Source organism: Engystomops pustulosus, chromosome 9 (genome assembly GCF_040894005.1).
Source record: "Engystomops pustulosus chromosome 9, aEngPut4.maternal, whole genome shotgun sequence".
Lineage (NCBI taxonomy): Eukaryota > Metazoa > Chordata > Amphibia > Anura > Leptodactylidae > Engystomops > Engystomops pustulosus.
In genome coordinates, this window is record NC_092419.1 from 13422109 (window position 1) to 13443334 (window position 21226).

The window sequence follows — 21226 nt, forward strand, 5'->3', positions numbered from 1 at the left end:
AATCTTTGTGAGCTACAAAGAGATGAACGGGGCAGGTCGGCCATGCGCAAGCGGCTGCTCCGCTGTTCTCGTGGAGCAACAAGGGGTCCTGTGGATAGGGCCCAACTTGTTTAGCAGGAAAACCCCTTTAAACTCCCGACCCCCTCAGGCAGCGGATGAAATGTCCTTTCTAGAGGTCTCTTTTTTTTAATGAAATGTCAATGAGCAGAGCAGAACAGAAACGAGTCATGTTTGTAACTAGCCACATGCTGTTTGTGTCATATTGAAGACTGGAGTCTCATCTTCCTGATGTAATCAACCTTTTAGTTCTGTAAACTACTAAAACATAGTTAGAATTTCTGGGTTTTTTTTCCAGCCTGTTTTTCCGCTTCTGTAGATCCGCTGGTCAGAGACTGACAGGTGAAATTCTTATCTTTAAAATGCAACCAGCAACATGTTTGTAGGTGCTATATAACGGAAGATATGGGCGTCTGAAGTGACGCTCACCCTCCAGTCTATAAACTTGACTCATCTGACAATGACTCTTCTCTGCTCATTGTTACATGACGTTTGGAGTAGGAAGGATCATAATAAAGTTAATAAAGATAATCATATACCTTAGATGCATATTGGCCAAACCAACAGACTTTAGTGATAACTGGCCCCCGTCTATCTATATCTATGGGGCCCCGTGACGATATTTTTAGTAAAATACGATGTCTATTAACCTACCTCCCCAGCTCGGTGTCCGTCCTCCGTGAATGCATGAAAAACGAGGAGCTTGTGCAGTTCTTCAGAGAGCGTCAGGCTGTGCTATCTCACTCCCTGCCCCTGGAGACCTACCTCCTGAAACCTGTCCAGCGCATTATGAAGTACCACCTACTGCTTCAGGTAAGACACGAGCTCATTACTTTAAAGGGAACCAGTTATGTTGATCATCTAGTCCGCAATCTGCAGGCAGAATGTTATAGAGCAGGAGGAGCTGACTAAATTGGTATGTAAATTTGTGGGGAAAGAAAAATTATCATAACCTGTAATTTACTGATCTCAACTGCAGGATTAGGAGTCCAGTGGGCGGTCCTATTGAATGTACGAACCACTGGACTCCTATGTGACATATTTAAAAATTAATTTACCACCAGGACTAAGGATTGCAAACCAAGCACACTGACATACTGGCGTGCGTCCCCTCTGGCAGGATCCATTCTCATTTTAGCTTCTTATGTACTTGCACAAAAAAGAGACTTACAGAATTATGCAAATGAAGCTGAAGAGCTCTGGGCTCCATAGATGTTAATTGAGCCTGGTGCCCCCTCAGGCTCATTTGCATATTTTTTTAAGCTTTTTGGGGGGGTGAAAACTAAGGCAGAAGAAGCTAAAAGAGGAGCAGAGGGGGCAGACACCAGTATGTCAGTGTGCTTGGTTTACAATCCTTCATCCTGGTGGTAGATTTACTTTAAACTCTCTGTTGCCTGAACAACCCCCCTACACCATTCACTAGTTATATTTTTTTTAATCAAGTAGGTTCTCCATGCATCTCACGCCCATGCTCACATCAGGTGTGAAGAGACACTATTTCCTAGGTGTCATCTCCTGCTTTGTAGCAGGTTAATGCACCCTTGGTGCTGCCCCCCCCCCTTCTTACTGCAGGTGGTGCTGCCTGAGGCAAGAGGCTCAACTCGCCTTATGGCTGGTGCACCCCTACTTATATCTTATGTATATGTGCCCTATATACTGATGTCTGCTCATTGTTATATTGCAGGAATTGGCTAAACACTTTGATAAAAATGTTCCCGGGTACGAGGTGATGGAGGAGGCCATTATCACTATGACGGCTGTGGCCTGGTACATCAACGACATGAAGAGGAAGCAGGAGCATGCGGTCAGGCTGCAGGTAATCTGCCTCCTCCTTCTACTAAAGAAAGATATCAACCCATAGCTAGGTCTTCTTCCCTCCTCTAAAAAGGCGAGTTATTTTTTGGAATTGGAGGGGCTGCCCAATCGGTGCGTCACACACGACTATTACCTCTTAGCCATGGCTGTGATTGGGCCAGGGTCACTTTCCTGACCAATCACAGCCATGCCTAGTATGTTGGGTGTCAGTCTACCATTCTGGCAATATGTCCGAGTCATGTGGGACGCACCCGAACCAATGACTTAAAGTTTGGGTTTGCTAAACTCTAACTAGAAGACATTGGGGCTCATTTACTAAAGGTTGCGGCTTGCACTTTCATCGGATCGTTTATTGGCGCGGCCGTGCTGCTTCTATGCGCCACAAATCGGGGGGGGGGGGGGGCGGGCCGTCAGACGCTCCGACTGATTCGGACTGAGCGCGGGATTGAACTTTCAAATTGTGTTGCAAGACAAAGCACTTACATGCGCCAGGAAGAAGAAGGTGAACTCCGGGGACCTGAGCGGGGAAGCGACACATGCAGGATATCGGGCGCACGATCTTTGTGACTCCCCGCACAGCGCATTATACACGGACAATGCACTTACATGCACCAGGAAGAAGAAGGTGAACTCCGGGGACCTGAGCGGGGAAGCGACACATGCAGGATATCGGACGCAGGATCTTAGTGACTCCCCGCACAGCGCATTATACACGGACAATGCACTTACATGCACCAGGAAGAAGAAGGTGAACTCCAAGGACCTGAGCGGGGAAGCGACACATGCAGGATATCGGGCGCACCATCTTTGTGACTCCCCGCACAGCGCATTATACACGGACAATGCACTTACATGCACCAGGAAGAAGAAGGTGAACTCCAGGGACCTGAGCGGGGAAGCGACACATGCAGGATATCGGGCGCAGGATCTTAGTGACTCCCCGCACAGCACATTATACACGGACAATGCACTTACATGCGCCAGGAAGAAGAAGGTGAACTCCAGGGACCTGAGCGGGGAAGCGACACATGCAGGATATCGGGCGCACCATCTTTGTGACTCCCCGCACAGCGCATTATACACGGACAATGCACTTACATGCACCAGGAAGAAGAAGGTGAACTCCAGGGACCTGAGCGGGGAAGCGACACATGCAGGATATCGGGCGCAGGATCTTAGTGACTCCCCGCACAGCACATTATACACGGACAATGCACTTACATGCGCCAGGAAGAAGAAGGTGAACTCCAGGGACCTGAGCGGGGAAGTGACACATGCAGGATATCGGGCGCACGATCTTTGTGACTCCCCGCACAGCACATTATACACGGACAATGCACTTACATGCACCAGGAAGAAGAAGGTGAACTCCGGGGACCTGAGCGGGGAAGTGACACATGCAGGATATCGGGAGCACGATCTTAGTGACTCCCTGCACAGCGCATTATACACGGACAATGCACTTACATGCACCAGGAAGAAGAAGGTGAACTCCAGGGACCTGAGCGGGGAAGCGACACATGCAGGATATCGGGCGAAGGATCTTAGTGACTCCCCGCACAGCACATTATACACGGACAATGCACTTACATGCGCCAGGAAGAAGAAGGTGAACTCCAGGGACCTGAGCGGGGAAGCGACACATGCAGGATATCGGGTGCACGATCTTAGTGACTCCCCGCACAGCGCATTATACACGGACAATGCACTTACATGCGCCAGGAAGAAGAAGGTGAACTCCAGGGACCTGAGCGGGGAAGCGACACATGCAGGATATCGGGCGCACCATCTTTGTGACTCCCCGCACAGCGCATTATACACGGACAATGCACTTACATGCACCAGGAAGAAGAAGGTGAACTCCAGGGACCTGAGCGGGGAAGCGACACATGCAGGATATCGGGCGCAGGATCTTAGTGACTCCCCGCACAGCACATTATACACGGACAATGCACTTACATGCGCCAGGAAGAAGAAGGTGAACTCCAGGGACCTGAGCGGGGAAGTGACACATGCAGGATATCGGGCGCACGATCTTTGTGACTCCCCGCACAGCACATTATACACGGACAATGCACTTACATGCACCAGGAAGAAGAAGGTGAACTCCAGGGACCTGAGCGGGGAAGCGACACATGCAGGATATCGGGCGAAGGATCTTAGTGACTCCCCACACAGCACATTATACACGGACAATGCACTTACATGCGCCAGGAAGAAGAAGGTGAACTCCAGGGACCTGAGCGGGGAAGCGACACATGCAGGATATCGGGTGCACGATCTTAGTGACTCCCCGCACAGCGCATTATACACGGACAATGCACTTACATGCACCAGGAAGAAGAAGGTGAACTCCGGGGACCTGAGCAGGGGAGCGACACATGCAGGATATCGGGTGCACGATCTTAGTGACTCCCCGCACAGCGCATTATACACGGACAATGCACTTACATGCACCAGGAAGAAGAAGGTGAACTCCGGGGACCTGAGCGGGGAAGCGACACATGCAGGATATCGGGCGCACGATCTTGGTGATTCACAGCCAATGCACTTTCAGTGAACTCCAGCGGCCGGGTTAGTAAATGAGCCCCATAGAATTACTTATGGATACATTGTAACCATCCGGACATACGAACAAAAAAAAAAATCTCATTTGTCTCCTTTTCCTCCACGTTCTAACCTTTAGTTTTTGGGGGGGTCATTATTCCGTTCTTTAGGAAATCCAAAGCAAGCTGGTGAACTGGCAAGGTCCAGACCTGAGCGGATTCGGGGAGCTCATCTTGGAAGGAACGTTCCGCGTGCAACGCGTCAAGAAGGAACGAGCTTTCTTCCTGTTCAGCAAAATGCTGCTCATCACCAAGAAGAGGATGGATCTGTTCATATACAAATTGCACATCTTTGTAAGTCGTCCTGTCCCCAAGAGCTTGCGCTCTTTCCAATCTACAATCTCAGTGCATGCCTTTGGAGATACATCACGCTACCCACCAATCAAATCTTAGGGTTCTCTCTAAATCACCTGATCGCACCGCCCCCCACAATGGGTGCTGCCAATTACTAATGACCCAGTCATAAGAGAGGAGATAACTTGGAACAATCCCTTTAATGCAATGTGTATTTAATGCACATGTATCTCTTCCGCCACTTTAACTCCATATCCATCCTACTGCGATCTTCTGGGACCCCATCCCCAGGATTTACCCCACTAAACTCGCAGCCCCCTCAGGTAGGGAATTCCCTTTTCTATGTGAAATCTCCCGCGCTTACCTATAAAATATCTCCTCCAAAGTCATGTGACCATGAGAAGAGATGACATTTTGCCTGAGAAGAGTCAAGTTTAGACGCTGTACCTAGAAACATGGTGCTGGTGTCATATTAAAGATCGGAATCTCATCTTTCTGATCGGGTCAAGCTTGTAGTTCTGTGAGCTACACAAACATAGTTGGATATACGAGATAAAAATCTAAATCCCCTCCTTTTTTAACTGCCTGTATCTCCGCTTCTGTAGATCCACAAGTCTGATGCGATCACAAAGAGGATAAAGTGACCCCTACTGATAGATCCAGACACAGCGAGGTGGTAATATTCCTATATTTGTTAGCCATCACCTCCTTCCTTCCAAAATCAACTTTTATAATTATGCTAATGAGCCGCAGCGGCTACTTGGGTGGATCCCAGAGCCCCTCTGTGCTGCAGCTTCCCAAGCTGTTACACTGTGCAAGGAGCACTTCCTCCTCCCTCTGAATGCTGGAACTTTCTCTGCTGCAGTGCAATTACATCAGACAGAAGGAGGGGGAAGTAGAGGAGAGAGGAAAACAGTGTAACAGCCTACAGCACGGAAAGGGCTCTGGGAACCAACCCAGGAGCCTTTCATGCTAATTAGCATAATTGTAAAAGTAAATTTTAGAATGAAAGGAGACCTCAGACTACCTCAGTCCCGGTGCCTGGATTTATGAGTAATGTCCCTGGTTTATCAGGATGGATTTTTATGGTAGATTTCCTTTAATATGACACCAGTAGGATGTTTCTAGGTGGTATAGAACAGAAGACAGGGGTGAAGTGATGCACTCCCTCCAGCCTATAAACTTGACTCGTCTGACTCTTCTCTGCTCATTGTCACGTGACTTTGGAGGAGATATTTTTTATAGGTATCAATGGCTGAGATTTTAAAGGGGAATCTAGAAGGTCATTTCAAACTCTGGTTAAGAATCTATCATTGCTTTCTCCTTTAGTGCTGCAACCTGACACTGACAGAACATCTTAAGGACAGCCTGAGCTTCCGAGTATCAGACCTCACCATCCACAAGCACCAGCAGGTTATTCAGGTAAGACTCCGGGTTCGGATCCTTCCTAATAAGAACCATCTCAGAAGGTGATTTTGACATCTTCCCAATGGCACCAGGACTGACACATTTCCCTGCACCCCGTCAGGCCCTGCACCCTGTGCCAGTATAAGTGTGGCTAGACTTGTTGTAGTTGGATTATATAGGGGACTGTTGGGTTATATAGGGGACTGATGCAATGTGACTGCCCCCTGCTGGTTGTGCACATCAGTGAGTGCCCCCTTTGTCTTCTTCAGGCCAGGAATCAGGAAGAAAAACGACTGTGGATTTATCACATAAAGCGACTAATCGTGGAAAACCACCCGGCGTCCATTCCTCAGAAGGTAACGCAACCGGGGAAAAAGACAACCTAACAATAATGGAGGAAAGATTGGGGGATACTTTAATAAATGCTGTCCCTATGAGCTTGCACTCACTATTATTATTGTTTTTTTATTTGTAGGCCAAACAAGTTCTGCTTGAAAACACATTCCAAAGTGAGTTCTGGTGGAGGGTAACGACAGCGCCGCTCTCTGTGTAGTGGTCAGACCTGGTTACTGCACATCATTTACTAAGCATCTGAATGCAGCAGATCAACCTATTCACTTTGCTATCACATCTAGCAGAGGTCTGGAGGCCGAATCCCTGAGATTCTCTATCACTGAGGCACTTACTGACCACTACACTAAGGGGGGGTGACATCCGTCATCAAAATCCATCCCGATAATCCAGGGACATTACTCATAGATCCAGGCACCGGGACTGTGGTATCTTCTTATATTTGTTATCCATGGCCTCCTTCCTTCTAAAATCAATGTTTACAATTATGCTAATGCGCCAGAAGGACTCTGGGGGCATTACCAGAACCCTTACATGCTGTTGTTTCAAAGGTTGTTACACTGTCTCACCTTCCTCCTGCTCCCTCAGCTTGCTGCAATTTCACACAGTGGGAGAGGGAAGTGCTCCTATCAGGGAAGGTCTCCTTTCATTCTAAAAGAAACTTTTACAATTATGCTAATGAGCCTGAAAGCCTACTTGGTTGGTTCCCAGAGCACCTCCAGCCTACTTCTGCCTGTTATAATCGCACTCCAGTAGAGGACGTTCCAGCATACAGTGGGAGGAGGAAGTGCTCTTTGCACAGTGTAACAGCCTGAGAATCTGCAGGACAGAGGGGCTCTGGGAACTGCCCCAGTAGGCTTTCAGGCTCATTAACATTATAAAAGTTGATATTATAAGGACGGAGGCCATGGATAACAAATATAAGAAGATACCACAGTCTCGGTGCCTGGATCTATGAGTAATGTCCCCGGTTTATCAGGATGGGTTTTGATGGGAGATTTCCTTCAACGTTTGTGCCTACAGTAATTTCATCCATATTTTCCTTTCTCCAGACTCTACGGATGTGCCGATCACTTGTGACAGCCCCAAATCTCCCTGGATGGAGGATTTGTGGACATTTCCCCGTAACCGGAGACAATCTGGTGAGGATCTGTAGTGTTTATCAGTCACAATACACATTATCAACAAATATGTTACCGTAGTGACAGACTACAATCTGTGTGTAGTCTGATTCTTTAATCTACGGTTGCTCTGGTTTGCTACCTCTTCTTCAAGGGATTGTTTTAGGATTACTGGTGGCAGGGGAAACCAAAAAAAGTGTACGGACCCAGCTCTGGCTCCCAGATCCAGAACCGGCTATGGCCAATCTGTGGCCTCACTAATGCCCTAGACAGCGGTGCAGGAGACAGGAAGACCAACGCTACAATGAAACAAGTAAACATTTTTTTGGTGGCAGGATTCCGGGAAAACCCCTTTAAGGGGAATCTGTCATAAACTGCAGATAGGTAGAGGCCCTGAATGTGTAACCACAACTTTGTGTGTGTAGTAAGTACATGTAGTAGCAGAAAGACTGTGAAAAGTGAATTCATACTGGAGGTTTGCAGCTCCTGCCAGTGCTCTGGGCGGATCTTTCACCCTGAAGAGCTTTCTGCTCTTTGCAATGAACTCTTCCACGGCCCCTCCCCTCTGATCTGATTGGCTGCTGTAAGTATCCAACCAAAATGCTGATAAAGCCCTTCCCCTCAGCTCTGAGTAATTGCCGCAAGTATCTAACCACAATCCTGATACAAGATCTACTCCAATGCAGAGAACAAAAAGCTCTTCAGGCTGTAAGACCCGCCCAGAGCCCTTGCAAGAGCTGCAGAGCTGGAGAATAACTTCCCCTTTTATGGTCCTTTAACTACTAAAACCACACACACAAAGATATGACTACACAGCTCTCCAGGGACAATACCTAACAGTGTCTGCAGCTTCATATGATCCAGACTGCTGACAGATTCCCTGTAATGGTGAGTTTGTATGTGGTCTGTAACCATAGAGACGCATTGATGGGCAGAGAAGCTGCATACACAAAGCTGCAAGTTATTTGTTGGAATACTTTTATTTTGGGTGCCTAGTAGCTCTGAGAAAATGGTTGCAGAACCAGACACCCCCTCTAATTTTGGACCAGTTGTTTATGGCCGTAACCCCCTAAGTGACAGGTTGGATGTTCCTTCCATATTTGGACGCGTATCTGTAGTCGTGAGGTCTTTCACATTCCTGCGGATGGTTACTGTATCATCAAAAATGTCTTTTTAGCTTCGCTGAGATTTTTTTTTTAAGAAAGACAAAACCACAGAGGGCTAGTTCAAGACGATATCATGGGAGCTGGCATCAGAGGAATTTTTATTTCCTGCCAAGAATTTCTAAATTTTCAAGAAAAAAAAAATACTTGTGAAAAAAATATTGTAATTTGTCTTGCAACCCGCAGCTTCTGAATGGTATCTCACGCTGTGATGAAACGGAAGTGTTGACTGAGATTAGAATACAGCGCCACTGTTGTCAATGGCCGTGTCTGGTACTGCAGCTCACCTCCGTTCAAGTAAATGGAAGCTGAGCAGCAGTTATTAACACACTCCACCAGATTTACCATGCTAAGTCCATGAAAGAAGGACCATGTAGTGTTTCATGGACCGACCACAACGTCCAGGGCGAGTGATATATTTTATTAGGGGTCCCTGCTTACCGGCTGAACGGCAGTGTCGATTTATAATCATAAGTCCAGACCTTGGCACTGAGGTCGGGTCGTGAAACAGAACGCTGAACTCTCCATCATTCATAGACCGACCACAATGTCCAGGGCGAGTTATATATGATATTTGGAGTCCCTGCTTACCAGCTGAACTGCAGCGTCGATCCATAATCACGAGTCCAGACCGGGACACTGAGGTCGGGTCGTGAAACAGAACGCTGAACACTCCATCATTCATGGACCGACCACAATGTCCAGGGTGAGTGATAAATTATAATCGGGGTCCCTGCTTACCAGCTGAACTGCAGCATCGATCTATAATCATAAGTCCAGACCTGGACACTGAGGTCGGGCAGTGAAACAGAACGCTGAACGCTCCATCATTCATGGACCGACCACAATGTCCAGGGCGAGTGATATATGATATTCGGAGTCCCTGCTTACCAGCTGAACTGCGTCGATCTATAATCATGAGTCCAGACCTGGACACTGAGGTCGGTCTGTGCATGCTCTGACCTTCAAAGAGCGCCCACTCTGAGACAACAAGTCACATGACGGGTCATACAGGGTAATAAATACTGGATTTTTTTCCTTCCAGAACCTCCTCAGTATATGTGCAGCCCAGGAAAAACTAAGAAGTCATTCACTCTACAGAGTCTAGGCTCCAGCTCTCAGCACCGTCGGGGGCGCAGGCTATCTGGTAAGGTCATCCCATCATCATGGAGGGGGAAATTTACTTCTTAGAAGTACAACAAATTCTTACTATTAGTCGTCCTATTTTCTTACCTTCTACAGAACCTGCAAAGGAGATCCAAGCTGCGTTTGAACATAGTGGTGAGTAATATCTATTGTATCTTATATGTAGCCTTCTAACCAAATGAAGAGTTAGCGGAGGAGTTAGTCACATGTGCATGTGCTCCATCCATTCATTGTGAAACTACCAGTGATAGTCCCAGAGATAGTCCATTTGTGCACAAACCAACCCATGGAAGTGAATGTAAAACCTGTGTACAGTAACTGCCCTCTAGTGGTGACTAAAGGCGGTCAGAATTCTTGTTTGTCATGCTATGTAAAGGGGAGTTCTAGACCCTATAAATGTCTTGTGTAAAGGATTCTGAATATATGTGGAGCTAATAAAAATTACAGAATTGAGTTCTTTCTTCTAACAGTCTCTTATCTACTTGTTCCAGGTCTGGGGCAGATGAAGGTAAGTTCATGTTTAATTCTTGTTGTTTTATATGGCAACATTTTGCTCTAAGCTTTTTGACACTCCCCTCCCCATGTTGTCGTGATTAGTTGAGGTCCCCAGTGGTGGACTGTCTAGCAATCAGCCACTTATCACCTATCCAACTGCAGAAGAGATTGCTTATCCAAAAAATTCTAATAACCATTGATGGTTTATCCAGCGTCTCCATCTTTTTAACCTCTAGCATGCCGGCAGCGAGGGAGAACTTTTTCCATCCACTACCTCCCTACAGTCTGCAGACAGCATATGTACTCTGGAGTCATGTATCTTGGAGGCCCCAGGTGAAGGTGAAGGCTGTGAGGACAATGTTGAGGATTCTTCCTTTTGCCTGCCAGAAGATGCTCTGTCTGGTAGCCTTTCCATTACAGATGAGATAATGGAGCTGCTGAACCAGAGGGGACTCCGAGCGGAGCCGATAAATGGAGAGTCCAAGCCTTCGGAGTCAGAACAGGCTAAGCCTGACAACAAGGAGCAGGTAACTCCCCGTGGCTGATCCCTACTAAGGCTAAATTTTCACACATGTATAGGGGACGTATATACGGCCGACGTATGTACGGCACCGTACCGCTCCGTAGCCCGGGAAAAGATAGGACATGTCTTATCTTTTCCCGTATTACGGCGCTGTGGCCCATATCTTCCTATGGAGAGGGGCGGGGTGAGCGGCGCTCACCTCCTCCTCCTCTCCCCGCGCTGCCGTGTGCCCGCCGTGCTACGGTGCAGCGGGCACACGGCAGTGTGCATGTAGCCTAACTCAGTACAAAATACTTACTTGTGCAATAACTTATCTATATCCAGCATAAATTCGGAAGAATTATGCAGTTGTGATGGTGCATTGTGCCTCTGGCGATAATGGGGCAATGCCATTTATGAGTAGTGGTTATTCATAAACTTAGTAAATTAATAAACATGCTCAAGAATAAAATTAGAGGGCATACAAGTATTCATTAAAGTAGTAGCAGATGTGACAGGTCCACTCTTCTACAATCTCCAATAAATTTTTATGATTTTATTCCCGCTAGGAACCTGAGAAGTGTGAGCTGAGACCATCTGGATCCACAGAAGACCTCAAAGAGGCTGAAGCAACAAGTTCCACTTCACATGGCAAGATACCAGGCGTGTTTCCGAGCGGTGACTTAGCTTCGTCTGACCCTGTGGATGAATTGAGTATTCTGGAACCTAGTCAAGATGGCACCGAGGTTCCTTTCTGCATTGGATCTTCAGACGAAGACTTGCAGAACAAAGAGAACGGAGAATGTTCTGCAGAGGAGACTTCTCTGCTGGAAGTGCGAGCAGAAGATGAAGCCAACATTTGTAGAACAGATGATGTTAAACATGAGAAGGTTCAGCTGTTAGCATCGCCTGCTCTAAATAAAAATGAATCTTCTGGGCTTAAAGGAAAGCTTGAAGGACAGGATGTTGCTGAACCTCAAGATACAAAAAAGGCAACTTTGGAGAAGAAAGACAAAATCGTGAAGGTAAAAAGAGATTCCACCTTGACCCCAGATGATCGGCTGTTGATCGAAAGGATCAAGAATTACTACGAGACTGCGGATGCTGGAGCGTCCTATCTAAGTAAGGAGGAGAGCATATCCTACATTCCCACAGGTGTGGTTAAAGACTCCATCTTGAGATTTAATTACATTCTGCAGCAAGAGGTCAAGAAAGATCGGGAAAAGAGCAAATGCAAGACTAACGGCTGTATTACAGAATTAAAGCAAGCAAATTGCCATAGGAAACCTCCAGCCCAGGCCGCTGACCCAGCCAAAATCAAAGCAGAAACAAACAAGGTTGGCTTGGAGTCGGAGACAGAGTACAAGTCGTGTGCTGAGATACGAAAGGCCTGGAAAGAAAAGGAGAAGCCAAGCAACGCAGAGATTGGTAGAGTGCCAAAAAGAGGGACATCTAGAAGAAAAGAGATGGAAGAGCCTGGGAGTGAATTGGTCATTGTTGAAGAATCTGATGTAGAAATTGGGAGTCCGTTGGCAAGAGAATGTCCACCCAAGAAAGAATCGGTCAAAGAACAACCAAAAATGAACGTGGAGGAAAATACTAAGAAATCGGACTCCAACATAAAGACCGGAAGCGAGTGCTTGCCTGCTGTCGCTAATAAAGCAACTTTGTGTTCTTCCGGCAATGGCCTCTATGAAGATGATGATATATATCTAATAGAGAACTCTGAGAAAATCATTAACAAAGTGCAACTGCTGGCAAAGATGTACAGCGAGAAGATTGGCAGGATGAAGACTCAGAAGAAGAATGGGGGCAACAAGACACCTGAGGCTCAGAAGAGGAATGGGGGCAACAAGACACCAGAGGCTCAGAAGAAGAATGGGGGCAACAAGACACCTGAGGCTCAGAAGAAGAATGGGGGCAACAAGACACCAGAGGCTCAGAAGAAGAATGGGGGCAACAAGACACCAGAGGCTCAGAAGAAGGCGACCGTGAAGATTGTCCCGCAGCTCACCGAGGAAAGTACTGGTGACCGGCATATGACGGGTAAGGACAATATGAGGGTTGTAACATGTTTAAGACACCTGGATTGTTATAAAAAGGCCACGTCTCCTTTGTCAGACAAGTTGCAAAAGAGGGAAAAAATGTTCTGCCTGTCTTGATAAATGTGTCGGAAGGAAGTTTTTGGTTCAAACCACAACAGAAGTCTGACCAAAGTGGCTTTATGAATTCCACTCAATTTGTTACTTATTTTTTTTTTTTATTTTAGATTTATCTATCCATATAAAACATGCAGAAATGAATATCAAAAATAGTTCACGTGCCACTTATATACCACACTGTAACAGGGTAGGATAAAGATAATAGCACACCCCTCCAACACTTATGGAAGTAGCTAAAGGGCACCTGTCATCAGGTCTCTGCCACTATTTCTGTCACCTCTACCTGTTGGAGCAGCTCACAAGGATCCATCCCAGCCTTTATCTAGTTATTTCATACATTAATCATTATAAAATCATCTATTCTTTATCATGTAAATGAGGCTGGTCACATGGTCAGAGGCAGTGATGTCACCCCTGTAACCCCTCTCCTCCCCCTGCTCATGTCTGTGTGTAATGTATAGTAAATCAATGCTAGTGTCTGTGCTGCATCTGCTGACATGCTGCATCCTCCTAATACACAGACAGCAGCTACACAAGTACCTGACATGTTCTGCTATAACATGGCTGCCTGGAGCTGTTGTATCTCTCCTATACACACACACAGGCTGCAGGGGGCGTGGCCAGCAGCAAGCACATGGAGCAGCCATTACACCATCATACATCAGATCATTGTAGAGGCTGTCAGTCAAGCACTGGGGGTGTGGCTGTACCTCCCACTCATGAATAAGCTGGACAGCTTGAATATGCTAATGACTCATTGGACATTTCACAGGTCATTTGCATACAGCTTTAGGACCTCATTGCTTAGGTTTACAGGCATGTAGAAGGACAATGAAGGGATAGAGGCAATGCTCTCTAATGGTAGTTTATAAAAATCTATTTAGATTAGGGGGGTTATTATGCATGACGGGTTCTCTTTAAGATAGACCCCCACAGACCAACCCCTTTAAATAAATGGCCAGGTTTTTGGCCCATGTCATATGTTCTCAATATTTTAGCTACATCTTAATATTCTTGTGTTCATACTTGTTTATTTTTTCCTGCATGTAGAGCCCCAGCTGTACGGACATCTGATGGTTCATGAGAATTTGCTCCATATTAATTGTGTTCAAGAAAACAGTCTCATCCTATCTGCAATTCGGGAGAGCGCTTTTGATCTTCTCAAAAAAGAACCTCCAATGACTTCTCACCCTACAAAAGAAGAACTTCCGTTACCAAAGCCGCCGGAGGTAGATGACGTCGCTTCACCAGTGCAGGAGAGATCTAGCACAGGAATAAAAGAAAGTGAAGAGCTCTCACTACATGTGTGTAAAGAGGAGGATCCATCACCAGTGAATCTTGACTCTGCTCCTCAATCAACACCAACATTCAAAGACTATGGATCGGAGACGTCTCTAACATCTAAACCAAACCAAGAGACTCCTTTGACTTGTGATGATCTTGAAGAAAATGAAATTAGTATATTACACATCAACGTTCCTGATAAAGTCAACGACCTATTGGAGTCGAATACACTTTGCGAGCCAACGCCAACTGTATCAGAACTCCATGAGGACGACCAAATACAGGACGACCATGACTTCACGACATCCGAGGGATCCAAGAACGGTGTTAATACCCAGTATATAATAAATAAAGAGGAAACTTCCAATGAAGGTCAGGAGACTATAGTAATAATAAATATGAAAGATCACGTTGATAACTTGCATATCAATGAGCAACAAACACTAACACCAATTCTTAGTTCTGATGGAACAACATCCCCAACTCCCGACAAAGTTCAAGACAAAGTTAACCACTTAAGCTCAGACTTTGCCTGTGCCACTTCGGAATCACAAAAAGCCCCGAAATACAGAGGACTCTCCCCATCGGTCATGGATGTGATGCAGCGTCTTCAACTCGACTCCTCGCTTTCTATCCCATCCACCAAAAATACAAACAGCCCAAAGAAACTTAACATGGCGACTCGTTCATCGTCCTTTAAGGGAAGCACATTGACGGACAGAGAATTTGAAAACATGATCAAGCCAAAGCCACACATGACAAAGCAGCAGGCCATCGTTCCTAACCCTGGCCTCTTATCACCTTCTATTTTGCAGAAGAAATTGTCTAGAGCTATGGCATTGTCCAAAAATAACCCCGAGTCTCAGCCGGCTCTTCCACGAAGAAGTCCCATGACAAAGTCTAGAAGTTCAGACAATGAGGCGCATACTCCAGTCATAAGGTCCCAACCCTCTACACCTAGCCCATCACCCTACAGAAATTCACTTTATTCTGGACTTTTACTAAGTGATACCAAACCCAGATTACTTAAGAATCCAGTTTTGGCAGAGAACCGAAAAGATGGTGAGGCAATCCCTCTGGATTCAAAACTGACACAAACTGTTTCAACCGATGAAGGATCACACAAGCCTTTATCTTCTATTTACCAAAAGGGAAATAATCCTGATAGACCGGTTTGTTTGTTACCGGGTTCGCCAGTCCTCATTGCGGTCCCTTGTCCTCCATCTGTCAGGCAAGGTCCATCTTCCACAGTTTCGGAACCAAATTCACGAGTCCAGTCCCCTCTAACATTGCGTTCTAGAATGTTTTCTCCTCCCCCAAGTCAAAACCCGGTGTGTCCAAAGTCTCCTCGTGTGCCTTCCTTTTCTAAAACGAGATCATGTTCCTTTACTCCACTTTCCTTCAGTAATCTGGAGCGTTCATCTTCATCATCTGCAAATTCCACTCCGACTTGCACAAGTCCGCCACCTAGTCCCTGGTCTCCTGGATTCCCTGTCCATTCCAGGAGAACCTGTGGGAGTAATGTATACAGTCCGGTGGACAATCCTATCAGCCCCAGAGCACTGCATTCACCAATCGAAGAAAATAAATTTTGGTGTTCGAGCAGATCACCTCCTTGTTTGGCTTTGGATTCAAACTCCCATAACATCGGAATCAGTACTCACGAGTTAACCAGCATCCATTGGCCTGATGTCCGTGAACTACGCACGAAATACGTGCCCTTCAAAGTGCCAAAGTCTACAAAGAATGATTTGAGGTCTCCGTCTTCGTTCAGGCAATGCAAGTCTCTGGATGAAGGATCAGACTTGTTCTTCAACAATACAAGTTCCCTACATTTCGCAGCCTCACAGTCCCCAATGGAAGAGCCTTGCGAAAGCGCTGAGCATTATGAAAGCACAGAGAAGTTGGACTTTTCAGACGCAAAAGAGAAAGCCACTTTAAGAGCAAGTTATTCCACCACTGTTAACATACAAATTGGTGGAAGTGGAAGAATTGCATCTTTTAGTAACGCTCAGGTGAGTCTAACGCGTCCCCTGCACCAAGCTCCAGGGACGCTCTCTCCGAGGAAGATAAACATTAATGGAAGCACCTTAGAGCATAAAAATGTGAACTACAGAAAAAAATGAGAAAGGGGGAAGGGGAGGGCTCCAGGATGAGAATCGTGTCCTCTAAAATAGAGGAAGAACAATGATACATACCAAAGATAAGACACAATAATATAGCAGTCTGCACTTTCTATGTAGAGCATTGTTATCATGCGCCAATATGGCGGATTACGGAGGCGGCGGGCGGTCAGCAGGACTTCATGGTAGAAGGTTCATTGATGTTGCACTTAACAATGAACTTATTGCCGCAAAGATCCGTCTTAAGGGTCTGTGTGTTGCCAAACGTACACCAAAGAGCTGATCCTCAGTACGCTATCCTTAGGGGCAAGAGGGCGTATTTTAGGAGAGTCGTTTTATTGCATTGTATGGTGTCTCATAGTACAAAACAGAGGTATGAAGGATGACCCTACACGCGGTGGAAAACATTGACTGTACAGGAATGTGCCATAAGAAAAAAACAAATTTATCCAGAAGTGGAGGAAAATTTCCCCTGGTTGTGATCCATGCGTCCATGTTAAATGTTCTTAGTTCATCGTATTAATGTCAGACTATGTTCCAGGGTCCCGAGGGGAGGTCCTGATGCACATCCTTCAACACTTGAGACACTGATCTGAATTTTGTAATTCTCTTGTTTACACCATAACCTCTTTAGGCAAAGACCTGCAACATTCAAATGCGTATTAGTAATTAGAGGGACTGTGAATTTTAGGTGCTAGTCTTACAGGGAACCTGTCAGTTAAACTAACCCAATAACTAACTAGATATATCTTCGAAAACTGCTATTATACAGCAGCACAACTATCCCTATAATCTTCCTCGCCGTCCCTGTATAATTTCAACATTCCGTTCATAAAGTTGACACACGATCTGGATCTGTACACATGACCCTATGTGAGTCTGATCATCGTCTTTCCCTTAGCAGGGTCCTGCATATTCATGTTCTTCCAGCTCAGCCGTGGCTCCAACCAACTCGCCCCTCCATCAGGAGAGACGCTGGCTATGTGACTCGCCGAAGAGAATTCCTGAGGGAAGGGTAAATGAGGAGCTTATTTCCCTTCAGTGAGTCACACACTGCCAGCGTCACTCTCATTCCTGGGGGAGGATGATGTATCTGAGCCGCATCACACACGGCTGAGGAGAAAGCAGACCCCTTGCCATTCAGGAAGCCGGAGATGCGGCTGAGCTAGGAGAACATGAATATGCATAGACGGTGAGTCAGCTTTACAAATGGACTGTGGAACATTACAGGCATGGGGAGGAACAATATAGGGATAGTTGTACTGATGTATAATAGCATTTTTTAAAGATATGTTTAGTCAGTGTGGGTTAATTTACTCCCCAGTAGATGTTATTTTAGGGAATGACAACCCAATCCTACTTTTTCCCCCTAAAAAAACATGACGTGCCCTATCTCTACTATTTTTTTTAGATATAGAACATATAACAAAATGAAATGTGGTCCAGGTTACTCTGTTTTCTGAGCACTTATGATACAGATGGTTTATCAACAGTCTACTAACTCCAGCACTTGACAATGAGAAGTTATATCCTCATGACCCAGACTCTATCACTCTGCATAGAAATAGGACATTTTAACAGCTGGACAGATGAAAAGCAATAAATGAATGAGGGCGAATGGCTGCTGAATGGCTACTACTTAGATGTTTGCATGTTCCTGAGCGTTAGTAGGGAATGGGTTGGGATCCCTGGCTCGTTTTCTGGTGGACTATGCGCAATCAGCCTATAAAGGGGGGTGGGTACATCCTTATGAATAGTGGACAACCCCTTTAGGTTGGGCTCCCACAGGGCACACAGTGGACTTGCCCGTGGATAATCCATTGCTGTGTATAGTAGGAGAAATGAATGAGAGTTAAGCAATGGACTGTCCTGTGCACAGATTCACAAAGACTCCAAGCATCATCGTTGTCTCGTGGAAATGATGCTTGATGTTCCAGTGCCCAGGGCAGTGTTTGGTCTATGAAATGTGTCTTGCACACGTCCATGTTTAAAGGACTGAACGTCTTTATATGAAGGGGAAGAGAAGTAGGTTTTAAGTTTAGACCGTGAGATGCAAAGTATGTGAGCAGTGCAGTGATTGGGCTTTAGTATGTGATTAGAGGGGAACTTCTCTGTCCAGGGCATTGTGTCTTTTATGTACAGTAGGTGGCCACAGACATGTAGGTGTCTCACAATGACCAATCACCTCCTTTTCAGGATCCGTTACATGTCATGCTTCATGAAAACATCAGTCTAAAACCTTTTGGTGATGGAGGGCGCTAGAGACTCCGTCGCTATTCATCAATTATTCCAGTGACCATCCCGGAAGCCATTATAGCTAGATTCATGATACCAGAACTAAACAACACTAGTCCAGATGGTACTGACTGTATACACTGCATCCCATCCAATACATCCTTACCTGGAAAATCCAATACAACTTATCAAGACGAGTGATAATCACAATGTACTGCAATGGAAGGCAACGGATTGTACTTTTTATGTACTAGTATTCTATTCTAACCAATGGACAGTTCTTTTGCCAAACACAAACTGATGCAGCTCTTCCTGTCTCTCTCGGTGCATATAAATCCCAGCACTATCTGAAGCATCTGTCAGCAGCCAATCACTAGCTTACTCTTCTTGGGTTCAGAAACTCATACAAATTTCCCCCCAATTGCCAAGGGGAGTAGCTACTGAATGACGTTTTGCAGTGCTCCATTGTGCGCCACTTTCCTTCCACTTGACAGCCACGTCTGTTTGCAGTTTGGTCCTATTCAACTTAAATGGAACCTGTCAGGGTGATATGGGACACTAAAACAACCTTACGGACCTTTGGTTTAGTGTCCCAATTTAACCTGTATGGATTCTGGAGATCTCGACACCGGCGCTGTCCAGCAATGAAGCCGGAGTAGTACACCCCGGCTCACAGCTTCATTCCGCATCGCTAGTGGAGGCACGTGTCAGCAAGAACTTCAGATGTGAGTCTGATGTGCCTCATCAGACTTGTATCTGGGAAAGTATTTATTTTTTTGCCCCCACCCTGAGTGCTCATACTGTGAAGGCTGTTTTGGGACCCTAAACCACAGTTTAATATGGAACTCTAGTTGGTTTGGGGTTCCAAAACTGGTGACAGGTCCTTTATAACAGGGCTGAGCTGCAATGCCAGGCACAGCCACTGTCACTGTCCTTGGTAAGGAGCATAGGAGCTGCACCCCAACAGCACCTTAACCTACTGTTCTAATGATTGGGGAATGTGGGGATCATCGCTTGGCTATTATCACCATTGGTAAAACCCATGGCTCCTGTCTTTGGTTCATAGACCAGGGAATTGGATACAGGCACTCCGATTCTGGCAAATGATGGTTATTCCAACACTCAAAGCCCTATTTGTCTTGAAACTATGACCTATCCCTCTCTATCCATATGTTTATCTCAGGTTCAGGATCCTTGTGCTCACCTCCACCAGTATGAGGTACCACAAATAGAGAAAATGTGATGCCTGCAGGAAAGTCAGACCAACACGGACCACAGAATTCCATTTCTGACCAATAATATTTTGTCTTAAGAGTCAGAGTCTGCTATGGAGCCTCCCTTTAAAACTTCCATCAAATCAGAATTGTAATGTGGGGGGGGGGAACAGCTTGTAACATGACATGTGACTACATTACAATAGGGTTACGTTGAGGGACTTTGTACAGTAGAAAATATGCGGACCAATACTACTCTGCCTCCACATGGTACGTAGCAATAGTTTGTTGTGAATTTGTGTATTCTTGACATCCATGGCGGTATTGGACTCTACGGTTAGAGGGGAACTAAGGACTGAACCCCAGGAGATGTATCCTGGGGTGGAGTAATATAAACTCACCTGTGTAAATAAGTATGAGCAGTTATTAATCCTCATTACCTGCGGCTCATTTTCTATAAGTGTATGTGACATTTGTGTAATCATTTTGTATTGTTAATAAAAGAAGCTCTTACCGTTATTATGTGACATCTTTGTATTCAGTTACTTCACCAATCTCCCTATAACATTGGCTGAGGCACATGCTCACAGCCCGCTGCCCGGGCCACAAATTATAGAGCGGGTGCAAGAACCGACCTTAAGGAAAACCTACCATTTGATTTGATGCAGTATGACGCAAACATACCTTGAGACTGCTATAGCTGCACTGATGCAGGAACATGTCTTGGTTAATCCCTGAGCTGAGTGGTTTTGCTGATAAAACAGATATAACATTATGATAATGAAGCTCTGTCCCTTCTATGGCTGGTTTCGCTCTTCTCCTAGCACATGAGTTTCTCTCTGCAGGAGAGGATGATGCAATCACTGTTCTCCCTGTCAGACATAATAATCAACTACTGCACCATCCCCCAGCTGCTGTGTATGAGTGTTCCAGCTCAGGTTGATTAATTATGCTTGACTAACTTCCATTTATAATTACAAGCTCAGTGTCTAATGTGTTATCTTGGCAGCCGTGCTGATCCAGCTTTCCCAAGGTCCTGAATGTTATAATTATTTTTCCAGCAAAACCACTCAGCTCAGGGATTAACCAAGATATGATCCTGCATCAGTGTAGCTACAGCATTCTCATGGTATGTTTGCTTCATAATATAGAAACATGGAAAACTATGGTTGTTGCAAAACGATAGTAACTTTCAGCTCACCTTGTCAGCCGGTATTCAATGGGTAGGAGTCCTGTATCCTCTATCCACAT

General features: G+C 45.8%; 1 protein-coding gene and 1 long non-coding RNA gene across 4 annotated transcripts in view; one reads left to right on the top strand and one right to left on the bottom strand.

Moving 5' to 3' along the window:
- Window positions 1–20494, top strand: part of PLEKHG2 (pleckstrin homology and RhoGEF domain containing G2) — a 71891-nt gene extending 51397 nt beyond the window's left edge. For both annotated transcript variants that reach the window (XM_072123299.1, XM_072123300.1), the window contains 13 exons: window positions 720–870; window positions 1742–1873; window positions 4590–4772; window positions 6102–6194; window positions 6449–6535; window positions 6655–6688; window positions 7583–7672; window positions 9860–9961; window positions 10057–10095; window positions 10452–10468; window positions 10692–10982; window positions 11527–13003; window positions 14170–20494. In XM_072123299.1, the coding sequence (XP_071979400.1) occupies window positions 720–870; window positions 1742–1873; window positions 4590–4772; window positions 6102–6194; window positions 6449–6535; window positions 6655–6688; window positions 7583–7672; window positions 9860–9961; window positions 10057–10095; window positions 10452–10468; window positions 10692–10982; window positions 11527–13003; window positions 14170–16529 (5056 nt within the window). In that variant the 3' untranslated portion in view covers window positions 16530–20494. The remainder of the gene's footprint in view (window positions 1–719; window positions 871–1741; window positions 1874–4589; window positions 4773–6101; window positions 6195–6448; window positions 6536–6654; window positions 6689–7582; window positions 7673–9859; window positions 9962–10056; window positions 10096–10451; window positions 10469–10691; window positions 10983–11526; window positions 13004–14169) is intronic.
- LOC140076670 (uncharacterized) overlaps window positions 1–21226 on the bottom strand; it is a 140430-nt gene that overhangs the window by 113003 nt on the left and 6201 nt on the right. The window lies entirely within an intron of this gene.